The sequence below is a fragment of the Hyperolius riggenbachi genome, chromosome 7 (genome assembly GCF_040937935.1).
Source record: "Hyperolius riggenbachi isolate aHypRig1 chromosome 7, aHypRig1.pri, whole genome shotgun sequence".
Lineage (NCBI taxonomy): Eukaryota > Metazoa > Chordata > Amphibia > Anura > Hyperoliidae > Hyperolius > Hyperolius riggenbachi.
The window spans coordinates 285,113,122-285,134,146 of NC_090652.1; the positions used below are offsets into that span (position 1 = coordinate 285,113,122).

General features: G+C 46.8%; 1 protein-coding gene across 6 annotated transcripts in view; it reads left to right on the forward strand.

Moving 5' to 3' along the window:
• LRP1B (LDL receptor related protein 1B) overlaps positions 1 to 21,025 on the forward strand; it is a 2,031,260-nt gene that overhangs the window by 1,238,428 nt on the left and 771,807 nt on the right. For all 6 annotated transcript variants that reach the window (XM_068245873.1, XM_068245875.1, XM_068245874.1 and 3 more), the window contains exons 23-24: positions 4,403 to 4,648; positions 15,008 to 15,205. In XM_068245873.1, coding sequence (XP_068101974.1) covers positions 4,403 to 4,648; positions 15,008 to 15,205 — 444 coding nt within the window. The remainder of the gene's footprint in view (positions 1 to 4,402; positions 4,649 to 15,007; positions 15,206 to 21,025) is intronic.

Genomic DNA, 21,025 nt, shown 5'->3' on the forward strand with positions numbered 1-21,025 from the left:
ACTTGCATCGGGGCCCATAGCTACGCCACTGATAAGAAACCTAAATTATGCACTTGTTACAAGCTCTTGTTGCAGAGTGTTCTAGTCATCAACTGCCTTTAACTACTAGCCGACCGCTTCACGCCGGTGGGCGTGGCCGTGGCAGCAGCCCCAGGACCGCCTAACTCCGATCGGCGTAAAGCCCCGGGGCTCTGTTTTGCAGGAGATCGCGCTCAGGCTGTGCGCGCATCTTCTTCTTCAATCTCAGAGTGGCGATCGCCACTTGGGAGACTCTTAGGTGGCGAAACTGCTGTCTAATTACTCGTACAGCGCCGCGATCTGCAGCAGCACTGTACTGGGAACAGCCGTGTGACAAAGCTGTCCCCTCCAGGGGATCAGAGGTGATTGACTGTCATAGGCTGAAGCCTATGACAGCTGGTCACAGTAATTGGCTGGCGGGGGGAGGGAGGGCGGGCCTAGGGGAAAAAATAGTAACATTTATTATAAAATAAATAACAAAAATATTTATAAAAATAAAATATAAACACATGGGGAGCGATCAGAGCGCTCTGTTGGTGGGGAGAAAAGGGGGGGGGATCACTTGTGTGCAGAGTTGTGCGGCCCTGCAGCTTGGCCTTAAACCTGCAGTGGCCTATTTTACAAAAAAAGGCCTGGTCTTTAGGGGAGTTTAACACTGCTGTCCTCAAGTGCATGTCAAACTATAGTTAAAAATGGCACACAGTCCTGTTTCCAAAGCAAAAAAGTTGGAATGCTGCATAAAATATCCAAAGAATGTCATGATTTGCAAAACATGCAGTCATGGGTGTAACTACAAATCATGCCCCACCCCCTCCAGCAAAACTTTGATGGGACCCCCTTAATGTTCACAACACTTCCCTTGCCTCCCTTTGGAGAATCTCACAGCCTGGGGCCCGTCTTGCAAGCGTCATAAAGCAAATGTGACTATCAGGATCCTCACACCCATAATGTGTAGCTGCAAAAACACCTGAACTGGATTATTGGTGGGAGAAAAGGTTAGTTGTTGCGGGGCCCTACACCTCTGGGCCCACCTGCAGTTGCAGGGGCTGCTCACCTGTAGTTAAGCCACTGCATGCAGTGTCAGAAGAGTTGCGATGTCTGTAATATGAATATGTTTTCCTTGGTCGTTACTATGATTGCCCAAGGATAGGACGGGGGAACCACTGAGAGCCACTTCTATTGTAGCAAGTCTGATGGATGGGATCAAAAATGTATAGACATGTCTAGGCACTCAGAAGATGAGGCCACCTGATGGACAACCAACTACAAAATGCTGATGGAGAGAATAAGCCTGTTGCCACTTGGTATGTCCAATCATACCACCAGATAGTCACAGGGAGGAAGAAAACTCAACCTTCCACCACGGGGGGGGGGGGGGGGGAGTTACAGGGCAATGGAAGAACGTAATAGGAGGCACCAATGGGTGATGAAATGATTAAAACCAGGTTAAAAAGAGTGGAAGTGGTGGACTTACCCACAAGTGAAACTACACTTTAGTGGGTCGTGACACCCCCCCCCCCCCCAAACACACACACACAGCCAATATGTTTCAACACACATACAATCCAATAACATGGATTAAATCGATGCCCTGAAACCACTGGAATTGGGCAACAAACAGGCCAGGAGGGAGGTTGCAAAAAACACTTTAGTACACAATATTTCAGATGCAAGGCTGTCACCATCTCTGTAAAAGGACAAAGGACCTGCTCTGACTATTGAAATTGTTAAAACACTCTGGTCTGACTAAAAACAATACAACACTTCAGGTAGCAAATCTTCAGAAAGGCTAGGATTCTTTCTGTGGTGCTCAAATAAGGTAGGTAGCCGTAAAATGATCTAAAGTCTTTTATTGTAAATAGATTTTAAATAATTAATATATACAGAAAATTATTAAAAGTAACAATTATAGAGATAGTAGCCACAGGTAAAAAAGAAGGTCAAATACAAAGAAAATTAATACTTGGATATTTTGGGGGAAAGATGTCCTTTGTGTGAAAGTCCAAGCAAATTGGAGGGTTCCTTTGTTTCAAAAGTTCAGTCAGAATGGAGGCCAGCCGCACGGTCCTCATGCTGCCTCCAAATTTACGTGTTGTTACAAAAAAAGGGAGGATCGTTATCAGATTTCAGTCCTTTGCTTATATAGGACCCAGCTCTTGAGGGCAGAACTAAGGGTCCCTCCCTGGGCTGGAGCTTGGGGCTTCATCTTATGTGAGAGGTAATCTTAAATTCCAAATATGTGACATTTCTATAAATCAAACCACGTTCATTGCACACAAATAATAGTAGCAAATTCACAATCCCCAAAGAATATGGATCACATTTATTTCAGACATTTATAGTGTGTGACATTCCCTTCCTGAGAAGTTTAATAGCCGGGTTGCTGGTTATGTCAGCTTCATAAATGAATTATAACAAAACTCATTTGGACGTTAGCAGTAAAATTATATACTTTTCACAAGTAGGCTATCTCTAAAAGAAAAAAAAAGGCAAAATTATAAATTTCAGCTATGAGCTATAGCCAAGACTTCTTGGCTCATGGTTGTTTGCATTCTGTCTGTATCCTGCTGGGCTGAAGCTCTGTCTGGCAGCAATGAGCCAAATGGCCAATTTTTAGGCCAGAGTTCACACTTAGGTGTGTGGTCCCTGACTAAAGGATGTCCCTTTTGTGCTAGAGTTCACACCTAACTGCTAGCTGGGGAATGCCTTGCTTTTGGTCCCAGGTGATTGAAGAAAACAGACCCCTGGCTTTGCCCTCTGCTGTTTCTAGATGTACAGTCTGGATTGAAACGTGAAACACAATCAGCGATCATTAAACCGATTTTGTTTGCGTTTTTCACGGTTCGCCCATGACAGGTCGTATTAAAGTGGACCCAAATTAAAAATACAAGATTTCAGAAAAATAATCTATTTTCTAAATTATAATAATAAATAGCGGCCTTTTTTCAGCTGCATGATGACAAATATAAAATAGTTTACATTTATTGGAGGAACCCCTCCCTTCCTTTCATATTGCCGGGACAGAATCCGGCAAACTGGTGGAATAGCAGGTGTCTGGCAAAGGAGGAATTGCTAATGACTGCCACCTGTATAACCCTAGTTATGAAAAGAGAAGGGTGAAAAGCATGAAATGCTCATAGGCTTGAAGGAGTGTTTATTTATCTTTGTATGTGTCAGAGTGGTGCAACTAAATATTTTGAATTAAAAAAATGTTTGGTTTGGGTCCGCTTTAAGATTTTTTTTTTTGCCATCTTAATTCAATCCATTGTGGTAAAGTTTCATATGGGTGTAATTCCACCATGTCTCATTTTAACCTGGTTTTAACTGTTTTATGAACCTTTGGCACCTCCTGATGTAACTTCTAATGTTTTTCTTGGTGTCCAATTTGAAATTATGTTCTGTGCTTGAACTTTGGCTTTAAGGCTGGATTTTCAGCCTTCTTCGTCTTAATTATTTAGCTGATATTTGTTCAAATAAAACAAAAGTACCGCTTATGGCAACCTGCTGTGCCCATGCTTCTGTAGCTGTATATTGAAATCCTATATCTGAGCACTTGCTGCAGGCAAGTTTAGTACTTTTTCTTCGTACTAGTGCTTGATAAAAAGCAGAGATGTAAAAAGCATTATGCATTATTTACTCTATTGTTGGAATAAAGAAACAGAGAATGATTTATTGTTCAGCGTAGCATGTTGGGAACTACCATGGTCTCCCCCCCCCCCCCCCCATGGGCCGCATGGTGGCGTAGTGGTGATGATTAGCACTCTCGCCTTGTAGCTCTGGGTCCCCGGTTTGAATCCCAGCCAGAGCACTATCTGCACAGAGTTTGTATGTTCTCCCCGTGTTTACATGTGTTTCTTACAGGAACTCTGGTTTCCTTCCACATCCCAAAAATTTGCAGATAAGTTAATTGGCTTCCCCCCTAAATTGGCGATAGACTATGAAGAAACAAACGTGGAGTACACCAATATACAAAATACAGAATTGCTAATTATAGTGACCAATGTAACATAATTAATACAATTTATAACATTGCAAGACACAAAATGAATTGTGTTGTGATTGAGGAAGAGCCAGCGAATATGAACTTTGTTTTTTGCACATGGAAAAATGTGTTTTGCACATGGAAAAATTTAGGAGGGGGTTAACTCATCTATGTTTTTGCTGCCTCTGCCTGCTGCGCACCATGTCACTCTCCATCTTCCCAACACTTCCACCTTAACAAGTAAATTTTATTCAAAAATATGTTGCTTCTAAGTAGACCCGCTGCAGCTTTTGATTGGTCCATTTGCAAGCCTCGTAGAATGATCTGCTTCTCACTGACTAATCCTGAGTTTCAGTTTTCAGTTGTTTATTCATTTTATGTCCCTTCTTGTGTCTCTTGCAGATGAGTGCTATTTGAACAATGGCGGTTGCAGTCACCAGTGCAGCGTGGCCCCCGGCAGGGGCATTGTATGCTCTTGTCCTCAGGGAATGTACCTGAGTTTTGACAACAAGACCTGTGACATTGTGGACTATTGTACAAAGCACCTACGGTGCAGCCAAGTGTGTGAGCAGCACAAAAATGTTGTCAAATGTTCATGCTATGAGGGCTGGACACTCAACTCTGATGGGGAAACCTGCAGCAGTGTGGGTAAGTCGTGGAATGTGAACGTTTTCATTATTCAGGTCATGGGGCAGCTTGTTGAAATTGGTCATATCCAGCAAAGCTTCTTAAGCCATCTTGAAGACATTTCACCTCAAATCCAAGTGTCTGTCTCAGATCAAGAGGATTCCCAGGATATAGGTTTATCATCCATTCACCTTATGAGAACCTGAGCCGAAGCTCGGATTCTGAAACACACAGGGCCGGATTTGTACTCCTTACCGCCCAAGGCCGCTGTCATCAGCCACCCCCCTTCAGTATAGGTAGCAAGATGACCCTTTTCCCCCTTCCCTCCAGTATAGGTAGCAAGATGACCCCTTCCCTCTACTATAGGAAGCCTAATGACCCTCCCCCTCCAGTATTGGTAGCCAGATGACTCCCTTAATCTCTCCCTTTCCTACTCCCCCCTTACAGTATAGGTAGCCAGCTCGCCTCCACACCGCAGCAGCCATCAGTGTCACTCACATCTCTGTTCATCTCCAGTAGTGTTGGGCGAACAGTGTTCGCCACTGTTCGGGTTCTGCAGAACATCACCCTGTTCGGGTGATGTTCGAGTTCGGCCGAACACCTGACGGTGCTCGGCCAAACCGTTCGGCCATATGGCCGAACTAAGAGCGCATGGCCGAACGTTCCCCGAACGTTCGGCTAGCGCTGTGATTGGCCGAACGGGTCACGTGGTTCGGACCCGAACGCGCTCTGATTGGCCGAACTGTCACGTGGTTCGGGTAAATAAATACCCGAACCACGTCATATCTCCGCCATTTGTCTGTGGGTTTAGCTTTGGGTAGGCAGGCAGGGTAGTTCGCGCTCCAGCCACGCTAGCCAGGGTCCCCCCCAGTCATTGTGTGTCACTGCTGGGAACAGTAGTACACCGCTCGTTCAGCCACACTATATAGCATTCTGTGTACTGTTCTGTGTCTGCTGGGAACAGTGGTACACCGCTCGTTCAGCCACACTATATAGCATTCTGTGTACTGTTCTGTGTCTGCTGGGAACAGTGGTACACCGCTCGTTCAGCCACACTATATAGCATTCTGTGTACTGTTCTGTGTCTGCTGGGAACAGTAGTACACCGCTCGTTCAGCCACACTATATAGCATTCTGTGTACTGTTCTGTGTCTGCTGGGAACAGTAGTACACCGCTCGTTCAGCCACACTATATAGCATTCTGTGTACTGTTCTGTGTCTGCTGGGAACAGTAGTACACCGCTCGTTCAGCCACACTATATAGCATTCTGTGTACTGTTCTGTGTCTGCTGGGAATAGTGGTACACCGCTCGTTCAGCCACACTATATAGCATTCTGTGTACTGTTCTGTGTCTGCTGGGAACAGTAGTACACCGCTCGTTCAGCCACACTATATAGCATTCTGTGTACTGTTCTGTGTCTGCTGGGAACAGTAGTACACCGCTCGTTCAGCCACACTATATAGCATTCTGTGTACTGTTCTGTGTCTGCTGGGAACAGTAGTACACCGCTCGTTCAGCCACACTATATAGCATTCTGTGTACTGTTCTGTGTCTGCTGGGAATAGTGGTACACCGCTCGTTCAGCCACACTATATAGCATTCTGTGTACTGTTCTGTGTCTGCTGGGAACAGTAGTACACCGCTCGTTCAGCCACACTATATAGCATTCTGTGTACTGTTCTGTGTCTGCTGGGAACAGTAGTACACCGCTCGTTCAGCCACACTATATAGCATTCTGTGTACTGTTCTGTGTCTGCTGGGAATAGTGGTACACCGCTCGTTCAGCCACACTATATAGCATTCTGTGTACTGTTCTGTGTCTGCTGGGAACAGTGGTACACCGCTCGTTCAGCCACACTATATAGCATTCTGTGTACTGTTCTGTGTCTGCTGGGAACAGTGGTACACCGCTCGTTCAGCCACACTATATAGCATTCTGTGTACTGTTCTGTGTCTGCTGGGAACAGTAGTACACCGCTCGTTCAGCCACACTATATAGCATTCTGTGTACTGTTCTGTGTCTGCTGGGAACAGTAGTACACCGCTCGTTCAGCCACACTATATAGCATTCTGTGTACTGTTCTGTGTCTGCTGGGAACAGTAGTACACCGCTCGTTCAGCCACACTATATAGCATTCTGTGTACTGTTCTGTGGCTGCTGGGAATAGTGGTACACCGCTCGTTCAGCCACACTATATAGCATTCTGTGTACTGTTCTGTGTCTGCTGGGAATAGTGGTACACCGCTCGTTCGCCACTGTATAGCATTGTGCTCTGTGTCGCTGCTGGGAATAGTGGTACACCGCTCACCCGTCACTGTATAGCATTGTGCTCTGTGTCGCTGCTGGGAATAGTGGTACACCGCTCACCCGTCACTGTATAGCATTGTGCTCTGTGTCGCTGCTGGGAATAGTGGTACTGTATAGCATTTCTGTACTGCCACTGTACTGCTGCCAGTCAGCGTGTACTGTAAGGATAAGTGAAATGAGGAAGAAATCCGGTGAAAGAGGGAGGGGCAAGGGAAGAGGTGTTTCCCCTGACGGTTCACGTACAGGCCACAGGGGAGCACCCAAGAAAACCCACTCAATACCGCCCATGTTGTCCAGGACAACAACCCTCACAAATCCAAAAGAACAGGACCAGATAATTACTTGGATGACCTCTCAAGCGTCCAGCAGTGGGTTAAGCAGCACCAGCACATCACGCACGAGGTCCGAGTCCTCAGCCAGTTACAAGGAGCCAGTGGGCACAAAGCTGACACAACCGGCAGCGACACCACGCACACAACTGCCAGATAACCAGTCCGATGAATTACCTCAGGACACAATGGGGTATTCGCAGGAGCTATTCCCAGCCCAACAAACTTCCACCTTTCAAAGGTCAATGGAGGAACAGCCAGAAATGTTGTGCCTGGATTCACAACCGTTAACTGTGGGAAATGCACCGCGCACTGAAATACAAGGCGAGTCCGAAGAGGACTCGGAAACCCAAATCCCAGAGCAATTTGGGCAGGAGGGGTTGCAATTGCAGGAGGTCGGCCGACAAGATCTGGAAGACGACGTTGGAGTGTGCTGCGCAGAGGTTGTTGTGGGGAGCTCTACTCCACGGCGGTGGCCCACAATGACATATGACGAGTTTGAGGAGATGGAAGAGGAGGGTATGGACAATGTGGACAGAGACCCAGATTTTGTTTGTGAACGAGAACATCGCCGTCGTAGCAGCAGCACAGATGAGTCTGTTGAAGAACACACTGCTGCACGAGTTCGCCTTGTGCCACAAGGTAGGCGGCGCGCAATTTCAGGCACCACAAGCGTGGAAGTTCAAGTGAGAGGCAAAAGAGGAGCAAACAGAAATCGCCAGCAAGGAGGCAGGTGCTCCAAAGTCTGGGCTTTCTTTGAAGACTGCACTGAGGATGTTACCATGGCGATTTGCAAGGTGTGCAAGACCCGCCTGAGCAGGGGGAAAAATATTAACAACCTCTCCACCACCAGCATGAGCCGTCACATGCTATCCAAACATCCCACTCTTTGGGCAAACGCGTCAGGACAGGGTACCAGAAACAACACTGCCTCCCTTGGGTTCACCAGACTCACCACCAGACCCGCCTCAGCAGCAGCAGTAGCCCAGCCATTGCGTGGTTCACAACATTCACAAACATCAGACGACGCTGACACTGTCACTTTCCGGAGTAGTGCTCTTGAGGTCTCCCAGTGTTCATCAAACACAACAACCAACAGCCCTTCCGTGTGCAGCGCTACGGTTCAGTTGTCTGTGTCGGAGATGTTTGAGCGCAAGAGGAAATTGCCAGCAAATGACCCCCGGGCCGTGGCAGTAACAGCCAGCATAGCCAAGCTTCTGGCCTGCGAAATGCTGCCATATCGATTGGTGGAGACAAACAGCTTCAAGGGCATGATGTCAGTGGCCATCCCACGTTACGTGGTTCCCAGCCGCTACCACTTTGCACGCTCTGCAGTGCCTGAGTTGCATGAGCACGTGGTCAGCAAAATAACCCGAAGCTTGAAGAATGCCGTTGCCTGCAAGGTTCACCTCACCACTGACACCTGGACGAGTGCGTTCGGCCAGGGTCGATACATCTCCCTTACCGCGCACTGGGTGAACCTTGTGGAGCCTGGCAGCGATTCCTCACCTGCTACGGCACGGGTGTTGCCCACGCCACAAACAGCTGCACCGCCGTCCCTCCCACTGGATAACAGCAGCACCTACCTCTCTGACTCCTTCTCCTCCAACGCATCTCAAAGCTGTACCTCATCCGGAAACGCTAACCCAGCAGCAGTAGGATCGTGGAAGCAGTGCAGCACAGCTGTTGGCATGCGTCAGCAAGCGTTGCTGAAGCTAATCTGCCTTGGGGATAAGCAGCACACAGGGGAGGAAATTTGGAGGGGAATAAAGGAACAGACGGATTTGTGGCTGGCACCGCTGGACCTGAAACCGGGCATGGTTGTGTGTGATAATGGGAGTAATCTCATCCGCGCTTTAAGGTTGGCTAAGCTGACACACATCCCTTGCCTGGCGCACGTGATGAACCTAGTAGTTCAGCGGTTCCTGAGGACATACCCAGGCGTGCCCGATCTGCTGTTGAAGGTGCGTCGAGTGTCCAAACATTGTAGAAATTCCAGTACTGCTTCGGGGGCACTCGCCAAGATGCAGGAGCGCTTCAATCTCCCCCACCATCGCTTGCTGTGTGATGTCCCTACGCGCTGGAATTCTACGCTGCACATGCTAGCCCGCTTTTGCGAGCAGAAGAGTGCAGTGGTCCAGTACATGACGGCGCAGTACCGAGGCGCATCCGGCCAGCTGCCAAGCTTCTGTGGATCCGATTGGGCCAACATGTTGGACCTCTGCCAAGTCCTCCAAAATTTTGAGCAATCCACGTTGCTTGTGAGCAGTGACAACTCTTCAGTCAGCATTACCATACCACTGCTGTGTTTACTGAAGAGGTCGATGTTAAAAATCAAGGAAACAGCTGTCATGATGCAACTGGGGGAATCTGAAGGAGAAAACGATCAGCGTGATGGTACCAACATCAGGCCATCCGCCTCAGGGAACGCTGGCCCCAGCAGCTATGACGAAGAAGAGGAGGAGGAACAGCTGGAGTTGGAGCAGGAATTTCATGCCACCACTGACGAGGGCCAGAGCGGTGCACGTTGGACTTCCACAATTCAACGCGAATGGTCAGCAGAAGCAGACCAGGAGGAAGGTGACGACTATGATGCATCACAACAACTATCACAACGCTCACAAGAGGATGATGAGGATTCTGGTAGGACTCTGGCACACATGGCTCAATTCATGCTAGACTGCATTGAACGTGACCCACGCATTGTGCGCATTCTGGACAACACCAATTACTGGGTTTATACCCTTCTGGATCCACGGTACAAACACAATGTTCCAAAACTGCTTGAAGAAAGAGTCAGACAGGTCAAAATGGAAGAATACCAGCAGGCCCTTGTGGAGACTTTAGAGAGGAGATTGACATCCTCCCCCTCCTCTAGCCAGTTGTACGCAGACAGACTGACTTCCGCAAACCCAGGACGACCAGGAGGGCAGCAAACAACGCAAGCCGCAGCTAGTACCCAAAAGGGAATGGTATCGGCAGTGTCCTTGGAGTGGGAAAATTTTCTGACACCCATGCAGCCGCAGCCCACTGAACAGCAAGCGTGCAGATCCACCTCCAACACCGATCGCCTGGAGAAGATGGTCAAGGACTACATGTCAGATGGCGTAGCTGTGTCGAACCATCCATCTGCACCCTTCAACTATTGGGTATCGAAGCTAGACACCTGGCACGAACTGGCAATGTACGCAATAGAGGTGCTGGCTTGCCCGGCAGCCAGCGTTATGTCGGAACGCTGTTTCAGTGCTGCCGGAGGCATCGTCACAGATCGGCGTATCCGTCTCTCTACAGAAAATGCAGACCGTCTGACTCAAATTAAAATGAATCAATCCTGGATTGGAAATGACTACGCAACACTCCAGGACCCCAACCAAGTAACATGACCAATGAACATCTGGGATGGTGTTGCGTTTCCGGGCCCTGTTTATTGAACCTCTCATCTGTATTACATTTATGACTGCATGGCGGCAAAAAGCATTGCTGCTATATCCGCACGCTTTTTGTCCACATGCAAGGCCTGGGTTGTTGTGTCTCACAAAGCGTGGCCTTCTCCTCCTGCGCCTGCTCCTGTTCCATCACGTCTGCTGCTGCTGGGTTAGCGTTGCCGCGTGGTCCCTGTTTATTGAACCACTTATCTTTATTACATTTATGACTGCATGGCGGTACAAAGCATGCTATCCGCACGCTTCTTGCCCTCATGCAAGGCCTGGGTTGTTGTGTCTCACAAAGCGTGGCCTTCTCCTCCTGCGCCTGCTCCTGTTCCATCACGTCTGCTGCTGCTGGGTTAGCGTTGCCGCGTGGTCCCTGTTTATTGAACCACTTATCTTTATTACATTTATGACTGCATGGCGGTACAAAGCATGCTATCCGCACGCTTCTTGCCCTCATGCAAGGCCTGGGTTGTTGTGTCTCACAAAGCGTGGCCTTCTCCTCCTGCGCCTCCTCCTGTTCCATCACGTCTGCTGCTGCTGGGTTAGCGTTGCCGCGTGGTCCCTGTTTATTGAACCACTTATCTTTATTACATTTATGACTGCATGGCGGTACAAAGCATGCTATCCGCACGCTTCTTGCCCTCATGCAAGGCCTGGGTTGTTGTGTCTCACAAAGCGTGGCCTTCTCCTCCTGCGCCTGCTCCTGTTCCATCACGTCTGCTGCTGCTGGGTTAGCGTTGCCGCGTGGTCCCTGTTTATTGAACCACTTATCTTTATTACATTTATGACTGCATGGCGGTACAAAGCATGCTATCCGCACGCTTCTTGCCCTCATGCAAGGCCTGGGTTGTTGTGTCTCACAAAGCGTGGCCTTCTCCTCCTGCGCCTCCTCCTGTTCCATCACGTCTGCTGCTGCTGGGTTAGCGTTGCCGCGTGGTCCCTGTTTATTGAACCACTTATCTTTATTACATTTATGACTGCATGGCGGTACAAAGCATGCTATCCGCACGCTTCTTGCCCTCATGCAAGGCCTGGGTTGTTGTGTCTCACAAAGCGTGGCCTTCTCCTCCTGCGCCTGCTCCTGTTCCATCACGTCTGCTGCTGCTGGGTTAGCGTTGCCGCGTGGTCCCTGTTTATTGAACCACTTATCTTTATTACATTTATGACTGCATGGCGGTACAAAGCCTGCTATCCGCACGCTTCTTGCCCTCATGCAAGGCCGGGGTTGTTGTGTCTCACAAAGCGTGGCCTTCTTCTCCTCCTGCGCCACCCTCCTCCTGTTCCATCACGTGTGCTGCTGCTGGGTTAGCGTTACCGGTCCCTTTTCCTGGAACCTCTTATATGTATTACATTTATGACTGCATGCCGACAAAAAACATGTTACCTGTGCAAAGAAAACAGACATTTCCCGCATTTAAAAGACAGTTTTCCCTTTGAAACTTTAAAATCGATTTTCTCAAAAACTATAAGCTCTTTTTGCTAATTTTTTTTTCCTCTTGTACCCACTCCCAAGGTGCACATACCCTGTAAATTTGGGGTATGTAGCATGCAAGGAGGCTTTACAAACCACAAAAGTTCGGGTCCCCATTGACTTCCATTATGTTCGGAGTTCGGGTCGAACACCCGAACATCGCGGCCATGTTCGGCCTGTTCGGCCCGAACCCGAACATCTAGATGTTCGCCCAACACTAATCTCCAGCACAGAAGCTTCTTCTTCCCCTCCATTTCCATCAGCTGCTGCTGTGCATTTGTCCCTCCAACTGACGTCTCTCACATGTGACTTACCGGCATGTTACAAGCAACTCGAAGGGGAAGAGGAAGCTTCTACACTGGAGATGAGCAGAGAAGTGAGTGACTGGAAGGTGCTGTTCCACATCCTCCGCTTGCTACTCTGCAATGCTGCCCAAGTCCGTAGCTGCCTGCCACTTTGCCAACATGCGCAGAGAGCAGGGCAGCCACTGCACAGTGGCCTTTCAGCAGAGTCATGCAGTCAGGCGCCTGCCTGATCTCCCTGCACTGTAACATTTGCAAACTTGCAAATGCTGCCCTTGCTCCTGTGGTGCCCTCGGCCATGGCCTAGGTGACCTTGGCCTAAATCCAGCCCTGGAAAAACATACTTACCTAGGGAGAAGAAAGCCTCTGGATCCTGATGAGGCTTTACTCACTGTCCTCCCGTTCCCCCTACCCGCTCGTGGACCCTCCAGCTGATCGGGACAGCGCTACTCTTCTGGCACTATTTTGGCTGTGTTTGTGCAGGCACTGTAAGGCTATACTTGTGCTTGAAGCGTGGCCCTGAGTAGATTGACTATAAGCCCTTGTTGGTAATCTTTGGAGTGTCTATGCTCTGTGAAGGGGGAATTGGAGGACAGCGAAGGAAGCCTTATTAGGATCCAGAGGCTTCCCTCATCTTAGGTAAGTATGTGATTTTGTACCCTAGGTGATGTTTTTTTTCTCCTAGGTGATATTTTCACACCTTATCAATAAAATGTCTTTTTTTGCCACCAGCAAACATGAAATGCTTTTTGGCAGTAATTCTTCACTTACTTTTCAATTAAAGAGTGCTGAAAAATATTTTAAACAGAAGATTAAAAAAATCTCCTAGGAGAAGACCTGATGTCCAATCAATTTTTACTCAATTGTCACCTAAAATTTGGTATCGATCCGACCAGATGAAAATTTTCTGTCGATTGGGAGCAGGACAGGAGCAGTAGTTGATTGTCGGGTCATAGTGTTGAATTGAACAGTGCAATGCTGTAGTTAGATCATTTTTTCAATAGATTCTGATGGAACCTAGTAAAAATGATGCTTTGTGTTTAAGGAATCAATCACAATCTGATCAGATTCTGATTGGAGCTTAATCAACTGAACAAGTGCATCGGCTCATACTCGAGCCGTGTATAGGTTAACTTTACTGCAGAGATGATAGTATCTAGTGTGAGGATAACTTGAGCTCAGGCCTAGTGTAAGGGACTCACCTGTCATCGGTTCCAGCGTTGGCTGGGGCGGCTCGCACGGCAGAGTTCAGCCGCGAGCCTCCCCTTCCGAGCTTCCCGGCGGCATCCCCAGCTCCCCTGTGGCGGTGAGTGAGCGTGCGCATGTCCCGTGCATCCCTCTAGGTGGGCGCGCACGTCTCAGAGCTGATCTTATGTTCTGAGACGCCGGCGATCATAGCATCAGCTGATACCTAGTCGTGTCAATAGTCCTGAAGAACACGTTTCCTTTTTGCTAAACCAACTTTGGTGTTTGCTTCATAAATGGATGTAGAACTTACATCGTAAATAAGTTCAGAGCTCTTAAGGGCATGGAAGCAAAGATATCTTGATTTTCCATAAATTATTTTAGCCTTTATAACAGAAGCCTCATATTGATTAATTTTCTCTTTGGTTTTTGCAAAACCCTTATCACACCATGATATTTGCATAAGGAACAAGTTGACCTCTTTGAAGCAAGGTGATCTGGGATGAAGTAATGGACTCAATGTTAATTACTGCCTCCCTTGACAAGTAATCATATTAGATATGAACTGTTTCTAGACAAAGGAGCATTTCAGCCAATCTTCCCACTGAAGATTTAAAGGGTTACACCACTTCCTTACAAAATCTGTATAACGTATAATCACATATAGAAGTAATTTTGTAACTGAATGGCACTAATCATCATTGCTGAAAACACTGGTGGAAGCGCCATTGATGATATAGATACTACAAAAAGTTATATACAGTATATAAAAAGTGTAATGTCTTACCTTTTCAGAAGGAAAAAACATATGTTAATGGAAAAAATATTGTTTATTCATGCACAATAGACAATGCTTTTCACGGGTCTTGGTCCGCTTCCTTAGGTCAATATAATTGCCTTTGGAGCTTTTGGTATTGAACACTGACTAAATGATTTGTAAATTAATATTGTAAAAAATAAGACATTTATTCATTACGTTCTTTTCACTACGGTGCCTCTTTAACATCTTCTAAAATTGTCCTGGGAAAAAGAAAGTGGTTGCTATTTAAACACGAGATGTTCTGCCTGTCACTGGCACCTCAACTAGTTTCCTTTCTTAGACTCGTTAGAAGAATGAAAAGCCACCCACTTTTCCACCGATGAGAAGTGCTCACATATCTTTTTGTTCGACAGATTGAAACAAAGTTCTCTAATGAGCCTTTGCTGAAGAATGTTATGAGTAGCCCCATTTAATGACCTGTGTCTGTGTTTGCTCTATGCACCAAGCCGGCTAATTGCTGTTTTCATCTCCGTGGTCATTACCTCGGCTCGTAATGAACGTATGGCTAATAATGCTCTTAATTTCTTTTCAGATACATTTGAGGCTTTCATCATTTTTTCCATCCGTCACGAGATAAGACGAATCGACCTTCATAAGCGGGATTACAGCTTGTTGGTTCCCGGTTTAAGAAACACCATTGCCTTGGACTTCCACTTCAACCAGAGCTTGCTGTATTGGACTGATGTTGTTGAAGACAAGATTTACAGAGGTCGATTATCGGACACGTCCGGTAAGCTGGGGTTAATGCCACTCTTGCTATTGCAGGCTTCAGATACAAATCAAATACGTCAATAGCCTCTTCAGGATTACGAGCCATTTTAAGTCATCAGTGTGGTTCTTGCTCAGAGGTGGGGGGCCATTCTGAAATGGTGAGCCAATAGTTTACTGTTTCTTTTGCATAGTAAAGCAGCAACCTTAAAGTAGACCTGAGATGAAGCTATAAAAAAATGATATATACATACCTGGGGCTTCCTCCAGCACCTCTCAGGCTAATCGGTCCCTCACCGTCGTCCTCCGCCTCCTGTATCCTCCACTATGGGTCTCAGTAATTGAGCCAGTCCGGGCATAGTCCCGCATGTGCAGCCTGGCAACATACTCACTACTGTTTGCGGGAGCGTTCTCTGCTTGCTCAGTACTACTGTCCCCAACTGGCCAATTTACCGGGACCCATAACGGAAGATCTAGGCGGGAAGGAGGATGGCAAGGGACTAATTAGACTGAAGGGGGCTGGAGGAAGCCCCAGGTATATATGTGTGTATATATACAGTATATATTATACTAGTTGACCTAAGCCCGTTTAAAAATGGACTCTAGGTCCCTTCACGCGCCATTGCCGCCAGTCAGCGTTCGCGCACGTACCTGCCCGTCCTGCTTCCTTGCCTGTCCTCCTGTCCCAACGGTTGACTGTACTGTGCACATGCGCAATACAAAAAAAAAATGGAGACACAGACAGGGAAAGAGGATGACACAGGACAGTTAGGTTTTATTGTATAGGATTATATTATATTTATTTATTTTAGCTTTAAAGAGGCACTTGTAATGATCGCTGCTGCAGCAGGTGTTGCTGGAAGTAGTAGTGCTGCAGCTCAGGCAGTTCTGATCTCTTTCCATGCAAGCTGCATAGCTTTGTCTGCCTTTCCCTGCTGTCAGCTTGTGACTGATTATTATTCACCTGTGTGGGAATCTGCATGTCTGCTCCCATTGGATGACCTCAGTATAAAGATCTGCTTCCTGCAGGACTCCTCGGGTTTTCATAGCTTCAGTTTAAGCCTGTCTTGCTGTCGCTTCAGCCCCCGATCGTGTTTCTTGTTCTAAAGATACTTTGCTGGTCTTTGCATCATATATTGGTTCATTGCCAATATATATGCATACCAGCACGTTTATTATTTTCCTTGTATTCGTGTTACGTTGATACATCAGTGTCGCTGATGTATACGTACACGAACTGTTTATATCCTGTGTGCAGTTAGTCAGCTTTCCAGCACGTTTTGGTAGGTTGCGCGTACCGTGATCACCCGTGCTGAGGTAGTTACCCTGCTCCTGGTTCTGTTTGTGGATTGCGTTCATCTCTGCGAAGAGATAACGAATCCTTCTGAATCCTGTTCTGTTACCGTTTGTGGATTGCGTTCATCTCTGCAAAGAGATAACGAATCCTTCTGAATCCTGTTCTGTTACCATTTGTGGATTGCGTTCATCTCTGCGAAGAGATAGCGAATCCTTCTGAGTCCTGTTCCCTGTATTGCTCCAGTCTAAGTCAGTGTTCCTGCTTATGTCATATATCGGTTCATTGCCGATATATACATATGTTAGTCAGACGTTACAAAAAGTTTCATTGATAGCTGTAATTGTAATACGCTAGGAAAACATACTTATTGTATATTTATCTGTGTTACGTTCATCTATCTTGATCCTGCTATTTCCTGACTATCCTGTCCTGTCTTTGTGAGGCACGCCATCGCTGCAATCGCATTGGCTGCCTCATTCCAGTCTGTCTTGTTTTGGACACTTGCTGTTGCTAAGTAGCCGCTAGCTAGCAAGCGTTCATTCTGTCTACCTGTCCTGATCTCCTCAGTTCTGGTTTATGCGCTCACCGCTACTTTGCGCTGAGACGTTATAACGAAAGCATTGTTTGTGGCTGTCAGATCTGCACCGGCTCTGTGCGCCACAATCTCCTATTGGAGTCAGTCCTCCCCTCCACTATACTAGGGATAGCCTGTTTCCTTGTGCTAGCGTGTGTACCTCCTCCACGCCAGCTCATGCGTTGCATGCTGACTGTGGAGAATACACCGCCAAGCCTTACATTATGAAAACCCCATTACCAATCCCCATTGTGGGGGGGATTCCCAGAAAGTATGACACTGTTAAATATGGTTCCTGTTCCTTTAAGAAATTTGAAGAACTTAACTCTGAAACAGAAAATGAGTTTTTCTCTGAATGTGCCAGGTTCCTGGCCAATCCCGATCTCCAAGCGACTCCTGTTTCAACCTGGGCACTCCAACTAAGTTATATTTTGTTTAAAGGGGAATTATTCCAGTGGGCATTTGATGTTCTCAATCATTCCGATTTGAAAGAGAGACCGCTGGAATTTCTAGCGTTTGTGATCCATAACTGGTTGCGCATAGATCCATTGCCTTTTCCTCTTAATGAACTCCTGGCAGCAGGCCAATCAGCTTCTCCTTCAATTGCTTGCAAAAATGTTCAGCAAGCAGAAAGTGTTACTGATAATTTTCCTGCAGCCTTGAATAAATCACCAAAAACAGCAGGGTCTAAGGCAAAACGCAAACGTTCTAAGAAACGTGTCCGATCTGCAGAGTCGTTATCCTTAGCGACTGAGACCTATAATGAGATTCTGCCATTAACAGATAATGAAATGCAATTGTCTTTCAGGGGAGTTAAATGGACTTATGAAACTACTAATGAACTTTCCTCCCTGGCTAGGGAAAATAAAGATTTTTGTTTAAAAGAATTATCTGAGTATGATTATAAGGAGATATTACAGAGTATTGAACAAATCAACTTATTTGTGAAGCAAGGAAAGTTTGCATACACTACAGTTCAGCACTTGCTACAGGTATTGGAGATTCTTAGGAATAAGGAATCTGCCAATTGCCTGCTAATTAACCCAATATATGTCCCTGCTACAATCATATCTGCAAACCATGATCTGCCTGTTAAGTATGCTTGGAATCCTCCATTTGAGAAAGGAGAGATGGAAGCTCTGGTCAATGAATGGAAGAATGATTCAAGTTCATTTTGTCAATTTTACAGTGCAAAAAGTGAATTAGTATTGAATGCATGCATTAAGTCTGCCTATAACCTAATAAAAACTGGTGTGTGTGGGTATGACTTTGTGGCTCCATTGATTGATGTGTGGGAACTGATTTTGGATGATTTTTATGTGACTCCGAATTCGCAAATTTGGCGTTCTGACCCGCCTGCTTCAGCACCTTTGGCTGATTCAGCAGGTGATTCGGAGCTCTTTTTGTGTGAAATTGAAGTTCCTGCAATTCCACCCTGTACCATGGATAACTCAGTGTTACTTACCAGTAAAACAGAAGCCACTGATACATTCTTAACCTTGCCCTGCGCAAATTTCTCAGCAGAGAATCCAGAGGTCCTGCTGACTTCCGAGTCCAGCCTAGCCAGTACTCATGAGTCTTTGTTCAGTGAAACAGACACCAGAAAAATCTTGCCTGTCTCTGCAAACACTTCTGCAGAAATTACCTGTGTTAATAAAGTTCAACTCCTGTCTGATCCAGCAGATGCCAATAGATGCACTACATCAGTTTCTGAGTCCCAGCAATCCTGTCCAGAAACCTCAGAACCCCAGCATCTGAATTTTCCAATTTTACAAATGAATGGTGATTCAGATGCGCAAACATTGTGTCTTGATCTTCCTGTTTCTACACCTCGCTCTAGTTTCGTGAATAGCTCAGAGCATCTGCTATGTGAACCTGAAATCGCAGAATTATTACCTTGTTCAGAAAATGTTCCAGTAAATTTGCCCTGTACCATGAATTGTGCAGTAGATCTCTCCAATGAAACTCAGGTCACAGAATCATTATGCTGTCCAGCAGGTGCTTCCATGGTTTTGCCCTGCAATATGGACTGTTCAGTGATCCTGTCCAGTGAAGCTGTGGTCGCAGAGTCTTATGCTTCACCCAGTACTTTGGATACTTCAAACCCTCTAGCAGAGGAGTCTGAGGCACTGCTTACCTCAGTTGGTGTTGCAGTAATATTCACTTGTCTAGCAGCTGTTTTGGAATTACAATCTGCTCTAATAAAACTTGATGAATTTCTGCCCAGCAAAGCAGAAGCCATTGAAATACTGTCCTCGTCAGCAAGTGTGTTAGATACCTTGCCCTGTATACAGTCTGATTTAACCAATGTTGTTGAGTCCCTCTCCAGTGTTGTAACAGCCGAGGAAGTCCAGCCCTGTCCTCTGAATGTTTCAGAGGTCTTGCCCTGTAACATGGATAATTCTGATTCTCTGGTCAAAATAATAGAAATCTCAGAATTTCAGTCCGGTCTGATGAGTGTTCCTGAAACCCAGCCCTGTATCCTGAAAGATTCTGGTTCTTTGGCCGCTGTGGCAGAGGTTCCAGAGTCCCCTTCCTGTCCAGGGAATTCCTCAGTTTTGCCTAGTCCAGTGGGGGCTGCTGCAATACTGACTTGTTCTACAGCGCCTCATGAGCTCCAATCCAGTGTATTAGATGAGTTTCTATCCAGTCCAGAGGTAGTTGTGGAGTCCCTATCTGGTTCAGTGCATACATCAGAAGATTTGTCCTGTCTTGTTAGTGCCCCTGAATCTGATTTGTTACTGACTTTGCTAGAATCAGCGACATCTAAGTCTGATCCTGCATTCTCGTGTAAAAGTCCAGTAGTTGCGAAGTCTAGTCATGATGATTTTTTTTTGGCCAGTCCTGGTTTTGGTCCTGTCTTGGCTGACCCTGAGGCTCACAGTTCCTTGACATGCCCAGAGGTTTCTCTTGTGCCAGTGTGCCCAGTTGTTCTTTGTGTGCCAGAATGCCCAAGTGTGACTAAGGTGTTAGCGTGCTCTGATGCTTCCTTAGTGGGAACATGTTCTGATGTTGCCAGTCTGCCTGCATGCCCAGAGATGGTTCTGGTCCCTGAAAGCCCTGATCTTGATGTTTGTCCTTGTGGCCCTGACTCGGGAATTGCCCTAGGTTCCATAGGGGTTCTTGATAGTTCTCCATGTGAGCCTAAGGGGCGTTCTGACCTATGGGGATCTCTTTGGAGCTTCAAGGTGTTCTGGGAGGTCTCTGAGAAAACTTGTCCTGGTGCCTTGGACTGGTTCAACAGTGGGTTTTGTGTTGGTAAAGACAGTCCCGGTGGGCATTGCAAAGGCTTTGGCGTTTTTGAACGGTTCCTGGAAGGCGATGGGTATCGCTCAGGGAGTTTCGGAGGGCTTTCTTCTGGAAATCATGGTTCTGATGGGTGTCACACTGGGGCTTGTAGTACTGATGGGCATGGTTCTGTAGGTTCTGGTTCTGATGGGTCCAGTCTTGTGGGGACTGATTCTGGAATTCGGTCTTGCCGGGCTGTCCCGGTCATCATGAATTATCAGTCAGACTGTTTTGTTGGGAATTTCAGTTTTGAAAAGCGTCTGGAATCCGCTTTTAAGGGCGGGGGTACTGTAATGATCGCTGCTGCAGCAGGTGTTGCTGGAAGTAGTAGTGCTGCAGCTCAGGCAGTTCTGATCTCTTTCCATGCAAGCTGCATAGCTTTGTCTGCCTTTCCCTGCTGTCAGCTTGTGACTGATTATTATTCACCTGTGTGGGAATCTGCATGTCTGCTCCCATTGGATGACCTCAGTATAAAGATCTGCTTCCTGCAGGACTCCTCGGGTTTTCATAGCTTCAGTTTAAGCCTGTCTTGCTGTCGCTTCAGCCCCCGATCGTGTTTCTTGTTCTAAAGATACTTTGCTGGTCTTTGCATCATATATTGGTTCATTGCCAATATATATGCATACCAGCACGTTTATTATTTTCCTTGTATTCGTGTTACGTTGATACATCAGTGTCGCTGA